General features: G+C 44.5%; 1 protein-coding gene across 1 annotated transcript in view; it reads left to right on the top strand.

Moving 5' to 3' along the window:
- The first annotated feature begins 673 nt into the window (after positions 1-673).
- leg1.1 (liver-enriched gene 1, tandem duplicate 1) overlaps positions 674-13821 on the top strand; it is a 41962-nt gene continuing 28814 nt past the window's right edge. Inside the window, exons 1-2 of the mRNA XM_078542848.1 lie at positions 674-1001; positions 2829-2915. Coding sequence (XP_078398974.1) covers positions 674-1001; positions 2829-2915 — 415 coding nt within the window. The remainder of the gene's footprint in view (positions 1002-2828; positions 2916-13821) is intronic.

The raw sequence follows: 13821 nt of genomic DNA, 5'->3' as shown, positions 1-13821 counted from the left end.
CTTCATTACCAAAGTTGTCTACTTCCACCTCCGTAACATCAGCCATTTTGGGCATATGGGGGCATAGGATTCAATACCTGCTCCTGAATTATGAAGCTCAAGCCGCCCCAGAAGTGGGCCTCAGGCATCATTTCCATCAAGCTGCTGTTGCAAGAACAACCAACCGAGAAAGAGTTGATAAATATTGAGTAATTGTTAGTGTTGCAGGGGCCCTCAGGTAAGTGCATTACTTTTGTTACCTAAAATTGAATGAGAAATACCCATAACATGACAAGTTTTTAATGTACCCTGTCCATCAAGGTTCTTAACCATGCCAAATAACTATTTCCCATAAATTGATGATTCTTGTAGTGCTGTGTATTCTCTGTTAAAATGTTATCTGATCATAGTTTGCTCTTTCTTGTATTAGCAAAGCACATGGCTTTCTCAGCTCTGCAATCAGCATGTAATATCTTGTTAGGATGTCATAGCTGATACTGTGTGCATTTTCTAATTGTATTGATTTGTTGTTAATTAAGTTGTCATATGAGTGAGGTTAAAACTTATTAATGTCACTGGGAAAAGAAACACTTGTGAAATAGCTTCATAATTTGTGATAATTCATACCAAAAATACAGAGGAGACCTTGGAGCTTATATAAAGAGAATTGAACATTTGTGTGGAGTCATTCAAAATGGCAAGACTTATTCTAGTTTGCAAAGCATCTGCCATTGTACTCCTTACTGCATTACTGATAAATTTTTCTAATGCAAATGGACAGGACAGAGCAAAAGAAAGTGGTAATTACCCACCATTATGGGATAGTGTTCCTGACTCATTGGATGGCTTTGTTACCACCCATAACAAAACTGTTATTAATCCTTGGAATTATCTAGATCGAATGGGAATGTATAAAATACTACTGAATGTCACAGCTAAGTATATGAATAATTTTGGACCCAGCAATACAGGAAATGTGTTGTGGGGTTTGCCTCTGCAACATGGATGGCAGTTTAAAACAGGTATGAGATTAATTGAATGTATTCATGATCTACCCTTGTGCAAATTTCATGCCATTTTGAATAACTCGAAGACTGTACAGTAATAAATGTTACTTAAAAATACAATTACATATAAAAATAATTAAACCTGGATAATATTCTAAAGTTTAAATTATCAACTTATGCATAGCTTGTACAGCGTCCATGCATATAGTTTGAGGTATTGGAGGACTAATTAGTCGGGTGCTGGTGTTCAACCAAATGGGCCATCATAGCTGAGCCCATTCTTGTCTCATCCAATGATGACACACTCATGGGGCAGAATTTTCCGTCCCACAGGCGGGCGTGCACCTGACTCGAAGGGGAGTGAAATAGTGCGCAATGACGTCAGGCGAGCATCCCAATATCATCACGCACTCTTGCGATCTTTTGGCCGACAGGCGGTGCAAGAGGCAGCAGCATGCCCACCGACAATTAGGAGACATATTAATAACCCTTAAACAAGTAATTAATTTGCATTTTTTGCTGCCCGCTCAACCATTCGATTGATGGATAGGCGAATAGGCCAGGCGACCTTTCCACTTTTTATGAAACCTCATCCATGGGCGGGATGAGGTTTCCAACAGCACCTAGAAAAAGAACGAAAATTATTTTAACATCATTTTTAACATGCCCCTCTTCATGGGACTGAGACACATGTGGGGGTATATTTACATCATTTGTAAAATGCTTATTTTTTCATTTTACAATTCTTCAGCTCCCTGAGGCAGCTCTGTGTCTTCAGGGAACTTTCAGTGCGCGCTCCCATGCCCATGCGCAGACTTCAGCACTCACACTCCTCCCACCTCCTCCCCGGCAGCGCTGAGGCTCTCAGCATGCGTTTCTCACTGGCTGGCCATTAATTGGCCAGTCTGCATGAAATCGCGGTTGGAGCCCAATCACGGGCGGCGGTCCTTCTTGCGGTCATCCCCAGGCCCACCCGCTGAGGGGAAAATCCTGCCCATGCACATGTACACATATTTTGGTAGCAGGAAACAGTAGATACTAATAGTAAGTGCCATTTCTGGTTGATGGTTTTTTTTTTCGTCATTACCCCAATTGTTGCATCGCTTCTGCCGTCTCAGCTGAGATTAACTAACTTAGCACAAACTCAGTGGTGCCTTTGTAGTCTGTATAGTTTAATACCATATGAGGTTGAGCACTTATACAAACAGGTATTGGTACATACTACTTAACCAAGATGGGTAGATTTTAAAACGTTATTAAGCGATATTATCATTTTTTTTCTAATTGCACTACAGAATTCTGACTTATTTAGGGCTCCTTTAAAATTTATTTACTTACTTTGAACAATAGCCTAATCTACTAAACTAAAAACTGCAAAGGCAAAACATGACATGGTTCCGAAATGTCAATGTACGGACTGGTGGGATGGAAAATTGTGCTCACAATTCTTCACATGATGAAGTCCAAATGGGACCTGGGTAACAGCAAATCAGGGCAAAAGGCTTATTCATAGGGAGGAGAGGGGTAATTTTGGTACAGCGAGTAACCTCAGGGATTCTCATATACCTTGTAACAAATGGTTTCAAAGCAGGAGTGACAGACTGGGGAGTAGTTCATCAGCCCTTGTAAATATGTTGCCCAGGGAGCAAGAACAAAGAAACAACTTAGTTATTTAAAAACAAAACTCACAAATTGTGAAATGTTATTATAATTTTTGATGAGTTAGTAAAAACATTCACTTGATTGCTGAGTTGTTTAATGCCATTTTGTTGGAAGGACCTGAGGTAGAATTGGACAGAAATGGTATATTGGTGAACATGAACCATTGTCTTGTTATACTAGGTAGATTAGCAGATCCGTCCAATGTGTCATCTTGTGGCCAACAAACTGGTGACCCACTGTGTATCTCCACAACAAGTTGGTGGTCCTGTAAGTAGTAACCATTATTGACTGTTTTACCAAATATGTATAAAAGAATGATTTACCTGGTAGTTGGTGTTGTTATTTTCACAATCCTCAGCTGTATAATTCTGAGTACTGTACTGCAGGAATTAAAGTTAATTTGTAAACTATATAGCAGTATAATCTGTGCAATTTGTCTAGCATGCCTAATGTTGAAAGTAGCTAGATAAGGCTGTTCGGCTCCCCGATCCTGCTGATTCAGCGTTGATCAGTTTTTTTCCTGCACTGAAATATTCTGCCTCCCATCCCTCTATGTCCAAAGCCATCCATCTTAGCATTAACATTGCAGAGTGTAGGGATAATTGGATGTTCGAATACCAGTTGCTGATTGTTGATAGGTGTAGTAGATGTAAATCTGTAAAGGAAGAGCTACTTTAAAGTACAAAGGGGTTACTTTGGTGAAAGGGTGAAAACAGGCTCTAAATGGGTGCCACCTCTTTGAAAGTATCAAGTCAGCACACAAGTTTGTTCCTAACTGCTGATTTCCATAATTTAAACTTGCTTGGAGGTGCTAAACCAAGCACCTGCAGGTTTAGCACTCAAGTGCTAAATAGATGTGACCTTCATGGAGCAATATATCTATTCCTTGCCCATCCACTAAAGGTGTGGCATCCTCTGGCTAGCACACAGCAGCATGTCGTTGGATGGCGACATCCTCCTCCCATTCCTTATCCAAACAAAGGGGGGGAGCCCTAGCTGGCCTAGTGCTGGCCATTACCAGCACTCCCTTTCTCTTGATGGCTCCTACAAGGTGTCCAATAAAGTGGAGTAGCACAATGCATACTCTTTTTAGGTGAATTCATCAGAAAATTTCTGGAATAAACGTTGCTCAAGTGTTGGTGATATCTTCACAAAGTGTCTCAAACATTCTCCGAAGACCTCTTTACACCTGTACTCAAATCCCCTTGCAATAAAGAGGACTAATGCAGCTCTGCAGTCCTGTCACATCCAGTCATGAATGGTGGTCGACAATTAAACGAATCACTGGAGGAGGAGGCTCCACAAATATCCCCACCCTCAATGATGGAGGAGCCCAGCACATCAGTGCAAAAGATAAGGCTGGAGGATTTCCTACAATCTTCAGCCAGAAATGCTGAGTGGATGGTCGCACTTGCTGGAAATGGTCATTGTCTGACACATGTGTGGCGCGAATGTTACTTGCCACTTGTCAGCCCAAGCCTGGATATTGTCCAGGTTTGGCTGCATTTGGACATGGACTGCTTCAGTACCTGAGGAGTCATGAATGGTATAAGTAAGTACTTAGAGTAAGTAGAATGAATATAATAAATTCACTAGTAACAACTTTACTACACCTATGCTAACTTTATCTCACTTTGGTTTACTTTATTACTCTATTTCATTTTGACTTGATTTAACTTTACTTCCCTCTTGCTAGTGTTCCTCACTGAAATTCAAGTAGCAACTTCTTTATAAATGATACGTTTTTCTAATTTTAAGGTATTTAAACACACTCCCTAACAGCAGCATCTCACCAACCAATGATCTTACGGTTTTCCTGTGATGTCACTCCTGGATTTTTTTTTTTCAAACTCGGCTCACTGCCCGAGTAGAGGTACCCCTTACAGACCTAGTTGTCTCTGCTCCTGGAAGGTGAGATGATGGATAGTCATATTTCATGCCATCTGTGTTCACTGGCAGAAACACTTAACTCAAAGCATCTGCAGAATTTGACACATTTTTCATAATAATAATACCAACCTCAAACAATACCCTATAATCTAACAGAAAACAAATACTTCCTTCTGGCTTTGCCCCTTAGGAAATTGCTGGGTCACCTGACACTGTCCCGTGCCAGGTGGTTCTTTAAATGAGTGGCCATGACCTCCTTCAGGTTCATGGCTAATGATTACAGCCACCAGGCATCCCACCCCACAGCTTGGATTGGGCGGGGAATGACAAACCAGTGGCTTCGCTGGCTTAAAACCTGCCTTGCTGCCATTAATTGGGCTATTGCTGTTTTATACAATGCGCTGCGATGGTGGGGCGGGGGTCGGCAATCCACCCACTTCCGGTTCGAGCCCCACCCAGCAAAATGCGCTGTATTATTCAGCCCACAATTTCCCATTTATAAATCCATGCTGACTCTTCCCAATCCTACCATTATTTTCTCAGTGTCCAGTTATCACATCCTTCATTTTTCCTGCTACTGGTGTCAGGCTAGTTGTTCCTTGCACTGCCTCAACTCCTTTACTAAAACAGCTGGTGCTTTTTCTCAGCAAGGGCTAATCTCTTTGCCTCTTTCGCATCTGGAGTGTAAATCACAGCCCCCAACCACCATCCCCTGACCCCAAAATATTTGAAATATAAAATCCGAGTTAATTTGGCTGTACATATTTTGTAAAATCAGTAAGGGGCTATGTTTATGGTCTCAGCAATCAGACTAAAACATATGCCATTGGGATGTCAGAATAAAATGCCTGGAAAAACTGACATTACTTTTAATGCACACTAGAAGACGCTGTGGGTTCATGTCCCATTCCAGAGACTTGACGGTAAAATGCTGGGCTAACATTCCAGTGCTATGCTGGGCGAGTACTGCACTGGCAGAGGTGCAATCTTTTGAAAGAGATGTCAAACCGGGGCCCCATCTGATCTCTCAAATGGATGTAAAACATGCAATTTACTATTTCAAAGAAGATTATGGGAGTTCTTACCAGTGTTCTGACCAATATTTATCCCCCAATCAACAATACTAATAAAACAGATTATCTGGTCATTATCACATTGTTGTTTGTGGGTGAGCAAATTGGCTGCCACATTTTCTACATCATAACACTTTATAATAAACCTTGCTCTTTGGGATAAAGCCCATGGGTGGAATCATCCCAGATTTGCACTAAGTGCAGTCTGTGGTAGCGGGCAGGAGAAATGAAGTTTTACCCGCCAGCCACAATGGCGGCTTCTCACGCCGTATCATCCCAAACCCGCCACATCAATTATGCATTCCCAGGAAACAAGCCGTTTCGATGGCAGGTTGGCTGTCATTCACCCGCCACGCCATCACCTTGCCGCTTCACCATGCCGGTCATCATATTTAAAGTACAGCCACGCACACACCTATCAGTGCTTACATCCCACGACTGCTGCAAAGAAGACATAGGGCTGCAAAGACAAGAAGACTGCAGCCCCCCGATTTAATGACACATCCCTCTAATGCTTTTTGGATGCAGTGGCAGCCTACGGTGATGCCATCTACCCCGGCACTAGCCGCAGGATGGGCAGCAGCATCACTAATCCAGCATGGGAAGCAGTGGCAGCCATGGTCAGTGTCAGTGCCCTGCAAAACAGGACAGCCACCCAGTGCCTCAACTGGATAACTGGACTCATCCATTCTGCCAGGGTAAGTAACTCTTTTCATCACTCTCAACTCGCACACTCACAAACCCATCACACATCCATAGGGATCTCATACCTGAAGGAACACCACCACTAACTCTCACACACACCCTTACATCTCCATCGGGCTCATATCCTGTGGAGCTCGTGTTCTCATCCTGTCCATGGTTCCGCTTACCACACAAACTTTCCATGCAGTGCCATATGTCCGATCACACTCTTTCTATCTGTTTCCACACAGGAGAAGCTGGCTCACAACAGCGGGGAGAGATCACAGACCGGGGGGGGGGGGTGGAGTGGCCCAAATTAGGGACCTCACTCACTTTGAGGAGAGTGGCATCGTGCTGACTGGTGAGGACATGGACCATGCCGGCGGTGACTGTGAGGTCAGGGGCAAACACCTTCATGAGAATCCTGCACCTCAACATCCCTCTCTCAACGCAACTGTGAGTGCTCTCTCTCCTGCTTTTGACTCTGCTGCCACGCACTAATTATCTCCACCTTGTTTCACAAAAGAGCTGGAAATAAGCAGCCTGGAAGACCTGTCTCAGTGGAAGGATAATGGATGCCATTGAGACCCTGGTCCAACAGAATGCAGACATGTGTGCAGACCTGCACTCCATTGCAGTGGCCATGGGCGAGTTCCTGCAGTGGCGACACGAGAGGGAAACGGGGCACAGCAACATCCCCCAGGTGTTCCTTCCCCTCAAGGAGTCTGGCTGGGGCCCGAAGTGAGGAGGAATGGCAGCTGGACACCCCTGGGTCATCTACTCAGGAAACTCAGAGGCTCTCATTTCCCTGAGACCCCTTTGCCTGTGAACCCCTCAACCTCGTCCTCTGTTACTGCAGAGGGAGCAGGTGGCCCAGAGGAGGACAGCCAAAGCATGCCGGGGCCTTAAAGGCCTCAGCTCTCCAGAGGACCAATGCTGAAGGCTTTAGAGGCAACAGGGCCAACCATTACACAGGCTGTCTCCACCCCTGCTGCAGATGACAGGGCAGCAACTAGAAGTCTAAGGTGTTCAAAAGTTGAGAAATCCTGATCACATTTGGTTGCACAGGTGAACACATTTTGTCACTCTCACTGAATAATGTGTAATGGTGTCTTTCAGCTTTATTGACAGGCCTCGCAAGTCCTCCCACTGCATCCCCCCCACTAGCAGTTCAGATGGACGCAGCCGGCCCACGAGTGATTCTGGAGGGAGAAGTGTGCGCGTGGCAGGGCCTTTCATAGCCTTGTGTAAGCACTCTCCCACACACGCGGATCCTTCTGTATCACACTCACCTCAATGTCCTGAGCAGTTTCAATACTGCCTATTGGGTTTCACCTTCAGTTGACCATCTGAGCTGACCTGCATCTCCACCCACCCATTCATCCACACTTCCATATAGCACCTGATCTCACCCACCACGACTCTCTTTTCACTTTCGACTTAGCCAGCGTGATAGTGCTATAGTTTTTCTTTTGCTCCCTCTTCCTTTCCCCTCCCCCAATTGCCCATTTCCTTTCCCCCATCACTGTTGACCCCCCTGGCATCACCTTCCACCTCCCCTCCATGACCTACCAGCCACAACCCTTTTCCTTTGAGGATGTCCAGGTGAACGTTTATGTTCTCTTCCTTCCTAAAAATCCCACCACCATCCACATTCACCTCCCTGACCTCCTCCTTCCCATAAGACATAGGATCAGAAGTAGGCCATTCAGCCCATCGAGTCTGCTCCGCCATTCAGTGAGATCATGACTCATCTGATAATCCTCAACTCTAGTTTCCTGCCTTTTCCCCATAACCATTGATTCCCTTACTGATTAAAAATCTCTCTATCTCCACCTTGAATATATTTAATGAACCAGCTTCTACAGCCCTCTGCTGTAAATAATTCCACAGATTAACTACCCTCTGAGAGAAGAAATTCCTCCTCATCTTTGTTTTAAATGGGCACCCTCTTACTCTTGAGATTATGCCCTCTGGTCCTAGAATCTTCCAGAAGTGGAAACAAACTCTCAGCATCTACCCTGTCAAGCCCCCTAAGAATCTCCTATGTTTCAATAAGTTCGCCTCTCGTTCTTCTAAACTCCAATGAGTATAGGCCCAACCTACTCAACCTCTCCTCATAAGAAAATCCCTCCATACCGGGATCAACCTAGTGAACCTTCTCTGGGCTGCCTCCAATGCCAGTATATCTTTCCTTAGATAAGGGGACCAAAACCATTCACAGTATTCTAGGTGGTCTGACTAATGCCTTGTATAGTTTTAGCAAGACTTCCTTATTTTTATTCTACATTCCCTTTGAAATAAAGGCCAACATTCCATTTGCCTTCCCTATTACTTGTTGAACTTGTATGTTAGCTTTTTGGGATTCATGCACAAGGACTCCCAAATTCCTCTGTGCTGCAGCCTTCTGAAGTCTTTCTCCATTTAAGTAATATTCAGTTCCTCTATTCTTCTTGCCAAAGTGCATAACCTCACATTTTCCCACGTTATATTCCATCTGCCACCTTTTTGCCCACTCACTTAACCTGTCTATATCCCTCTGTAGACTCCTTTCCCACCCCCCAGGGTCTGTGTCTGCTTCTGAGTCCCCACCAACCACCTTCTCTGCCCCTTCTACCAAAACCATCAAACTCTCATCCTCCCACCCGACCACCTCAATCTGCCCTCGGTCATTCTCACCATTTTCTTGTACCACACCCACCCTCAGTTTGCTCCCCAGGAGGCAGTCATGCACTCATCACAGCCCTCCCTCGCACGCTCACCTGGACATCCCACCCTCTGGACCCCTTCCCCACTTGGAAACCCCTCCCTCCCTTGAAACCTCTTCCCCCCCTGGAACTCCTGTTTCCCCCACTCCCTGGATTCCCCCACCCTTAGTCCTCGAAACCACCCCCCTGCCCAGCCCCCAGAATTGCCCCACCCTTAGTCCTCCCCCCACCTGGACTCCCCCTCTGCCTCAGTCTTCCCCCCTCTGACTCCCCCCCCCCCCCCCACCACTTAATTCCTCCCTTCCTGACTCCTTCGGACACCCTTACTTCTTACTTCTTCCCCTCTCCATACTCCTTCCCCCACTCTTTCCCTTACACCTTCAACCCCCCCAGTTTCCGTCTTCACCCCGTTACCCCCTCCTCCCCGGTCCCTCCCCCCTCCCAACCTCACCCCTGTCACCTTCGTTCCCCTCCATCCTCATGACCCCCTGACGCCTATATTCCCCCCTCCCATCATCACCCCCCCCCCCCCCCCCCACTGATACCTCTTCCTCTCTCAGTCAATCCTAGATCTTCCTCTCCCACCCACTCGAACATCATCCGTTGTGAGCAGACCCTCAACGGTGACTTTCTGCCTTCCTTGAGCTGCATGTCCATGAGAATCCACCCAGCATGCCATGGACGTTCCTCCAGGGTCCCATTGCTGTCGGGCACCAGCCTCTTCTGCTCCTCGGATGTCTGCGATGTGTGCAAGGCCCTGGCGGTAAGTCCCGATTTCTGCACGTCACACTTGTGTTCTGCACCGGTGTGTTCTCCCGCTGATGTGGGACGATCCAGCGTGAGGGGGAATGATTCCGGCAGGCTGGCCTTATAAGGATATGCAGCTATATTACAATGAGTTTCCTGATGTCCAACGGCGGGAAATGCGGCCCAACATCGACGGGCAGAGTGGACGATTGCAAACTGGTTTCACAATGGCATGAAACCGATTTTTGGCCTTTTCACCATATTGTCCACTCACGTCACTGAACATACCCGACGCCAGCGGGCACGGGAAATTCTGCCCTGTATTTCTTTTTGTGAACATTCCTTTAAATCCAAAGTGAAACCAAGAGAGAATTGTGGGAAAAGGGGTAATTGAATTCATGGTCATGAGATCATTAGACTGCTGAGAAGTTAAACTCTGCCTGAGGTTGCTATGGGGATGGAATCTTTAAAAAAAAGGCTCATTCGGGTTTTAGTTATAGCTGGTCTGAGCAGCTGCAGAGAACAAAGACCCAAACACAGATTTCCTGAGAAGGAAGCAGGGAGAATTCTCTGGGAACAGGACAGGGATTGTGAAACTGTGGATGTAAAGGATTCGAGGTGGGAAGGCATGGCACAGCCAGCAAAGGAGACCAAAAAGGTGGATTCCGAGAGCCAAGCATTTAAGGTTGGGAAAGACATGCCTTTTGGGGGCTTGTGGAAATTGGGGCCAGGATTTTGTCAACACATTGCCGTTCCCAATGTCGTAACCAGAACTTCTGCTTTCTCTCTTTTTGCCATTTCCCAAGTGATTATAATTAAAATTCTAAAGTGCATGAAAAACACATGCGATTTAGTGGAGGAGAAAACTTTTCATTGTCGAAATTCTCCTGTTGGCTGACAATGCTGTATCTGCAGGCACACCATTAAAGAGCCTCCTGTTCAAATGGGAAGGCTGTGCATCACTGCCAGGAAAACCACCCTGGGTGGAGTGAGACTGCTGCCTGAGTGGACTTCAGGCCTATCTCCTGTATCAGTAAACAAACTGAATCTCTCCTTGGGATAAAGGAAAGGTTGTGGTTTTTAATGTCATAAATGCTGAGGTTGGGCTGGTGGGGGTACAGGGCAAGTGCTTGCAGTTGTGTATGATGTATCTTTGTTGTATCGACTATTTAAAGTGAAAATTTACATTTTTATTTGAATTATCATTTACCTGTTAAGTAATGTTTGAATTATGCTGATTTTGCTTTATTTGCTACAGTAAAAGTTTTTTTTTTAAGTGAAATCTTGTCCTTTGATTATTTCCATTGGGTCATTTGCAAAATTCATCTTAATTAAAAACATTATCAGTCTTTAGAAGGATCATAACAAATTGGGGGCTTGTCCAGAGGCTTTAAAACAGTTTCACTGAAATTTTCCGGAATCTAAACAAGATTGTACATTTACTTTTTCCTGTGTTCAATGGGAAATCAACCTGGTTACTTCTAATGCTCAGACCTTTTTGGAGAGAACTGACTTGTCCCTTACTGCCCTGAAGCAGTTGACAAAAGTTAATTTTAAGGATGTAGCAGAGAAATTGGGGGGTCATCTTAGGAGTAAGGAAAGCAGAAATTATTGCAGAATTGGCTCATCATTTGAAGCTTAAGGAAGAAAGGGACGTTTGTACTCGTGTTCAGGTAGAACTGTAAAAAAAATGGATTAGGAAAAGAGAATGACATTGGAAAGAGAAGAGCAAGAAAGAGAAATTTAAAATGACTTGAATTAGAAAGAGAAGTAAAGGAAAGCAAGAGAAACAAAAACCTGAATTAGAAAGGAAGAAGTTAAAAAGAGAGGAAAGGAGTAAGGAAAGAGACAAAGAATTGGAAAACTCAAAGTACAAGATTACGCATTGGAAGGAAATGGTGAGGCTAACCAAGAGCCAACGCCTTTTGATTTGGCAAGGAGTATTTAGTTGGTACTTAAATTTAGGAAGGAAGAAGTAGAAATCTACTTTGTGTCATTTGAGCAAGTTCTCACAAAACTGAAAAGGCCTGAAGAAGATGGTGGGGCTGTGCTCTTACATAGTGTTTTCATAAGGAAAGCTTTGTGTGCTCATTTCTTTCAGAAGGGCAATCAGGTGATTATGACAGAGTAAAGGTTGCTGCTCTCAATGCCTATGAGTTGGTCCAGAGCCCTATAGACAGAAATTTAGAAATTTGAAAATAAAACAGAGTCAGACCTTTGTGGAATTTGCTACAGCGAAGGAAATAGTGTTTGTTAGGTGGCATAGATCAATGAAGGTTGAAGACGACATTCAGAACCTTAGGAAAGTGATTCTAGTTGAAGAATTTAAAAATAGTGTCCTTTTGGAAATAAGGGCCAGGATTTTTCCTTCATCGGGTGGGCTTGGCAGGGGTGGCGGGAGTGGGCGGGAAGCTGACCGCCGCCCACAATCGGGGTCGGACCGTGATTTTACATTGGCGGGCCAATTAAGGCTCTGTCGCATGAGCAGGTACTTGTTAGAAATTGGGATGAAATTTTTTTTTTTAATTTTAATGATGGATCGAAAACTCATTCCGCCCGTGGATGAGGTTTTGCAAAAAATGCAAAGGCCACTTAGCCTTTTCACCTGCCCGCCAACCGTAAGGTTGGATGGGCAGTGAAAAATTTACTTCAATTACATTTTTAATGGGCTTAAAAGGCCTTTTAATTGCCGGTGAGCATGCTGCAAACTCCCACACGCACTCGCTGATGGAAATATCACGCAAGTCCGCAATGACGTCGGGATGCTCGCTCGACTTCATTTTATACTCAAGCGGGTCGGGCGCACACCTGCCCCCTCAGTGAAAAATCCTGCCCAAGGTCCCACCTGCATGAACGTCAAGTTCGCAAAATAAAGGATGCTGTAGAAATGGCAGACGATTATAAATTGATTCACAAGCATATTAGTAACAGGCCCCAGTTTGGAACTGCACAGAGAGGCTGGAGAGATAGGGGGTTATTTGGTGAAAGGAAACCTGGTCTAGTGAGAAAGAAGGCCAGAAATGATTGGTGCTCGTCAGCTTAGTCAGAGTGAAAGTCCTGAGGATGGGTTTGATTCGAGAGGACTGACATGCTTTTCTTGTCATAAAAATGACATGTGAAGGCTGGATGTTGGAAGGGGAAAAATAAGACTGCAGCACTTGTACAGTTGCACAGTGTCCTTCCAGAGAATAGTGCCCTAGCAGGTAAAGCTTATGACAAGCTGATAGTGATAGAGTAAATCAGGGTGCAGGAAATTGTAGAAATTTTCTAATCATGAAGTGTCCCCATTTTTGTCTAGTGAGGCAGACAAGTCAGTTTTTATCCTCAAAGATACAAGAGCAGCACAGTCACTGTGGTGGTAGATGACATGCAGGGTATCAATGGAAATTGTTTGCCTGTTCTTTTGTATAAGGTTAATTTAAAATGTGCCTTAGTTACTGATTCTGTTACTGTGTGTGCCATTCCACTTTACTTGTTCAAGGCGTTGATTTCTTGTTAGGAAATGACTTGGCTGGAGATAAGGTATTGCAATCTGAAGTGGTTTCAGGAAAGGCTGCCGAGGCTGCTGAAAATGAAATGCTGGAAAATATTGGATAACTTGAAAGAATCGATGACTTTCACTAAACCTGCTGTTAAAATTGATGTTCTGACTAAAAATGTGTTATAAGAGTCAGAAACCCAGCCTGCTAGTTTGAAAAGAACCCCCTATACTATTTTGCTCTTCCCCAATCTCCCTGGGACATATGTATTTGACACACATCCACAGGCACACCAGGAATTACATAATTTGACTCATAGGTAAGTATTTGGTCATGGCTGTAGAGAAATGTCTTCACTTCTCTACACTTCCCCAGGGAGGCTCTTATTGAATTGTGCTATTTACTGGAACTTGGGAAATATACAAATAGCAAAGGAATCCATTTCATTAATATCCAGGTATCTCAGAAAAACACTATGTTCAAGCATGGGGAATTGGGAGAATTTGGATACTGCCAACTGCCCTGACTATTTACCAAGTTCTATGCATCAGCATGATCTTATGGTTTCCATATACCTTGGTATTCATTTTTG

The sequence above is a fragment of the Cetorhinus maximus genome, chromosome 5 (genome assembly GCF_964194155.1).
Source record: "Cetorhinus maximus chromosome 5, sCetMax3.hap1.1, whole genome shotgun sequence".
Classification (NCBI taxonomy): domain Eukaryota; kingdom Metazoa; phylum Chordata; class Chondrichthyes; order Lamniformes; family Cetorhinidae; genus Cetorhinus; species Cetorhinus maximus.
The sequence above is the reverse complement of the archived record's forward strand: the minus strand, read 5'-3'. Positions and strand labels throughout refer to the sequence as shown.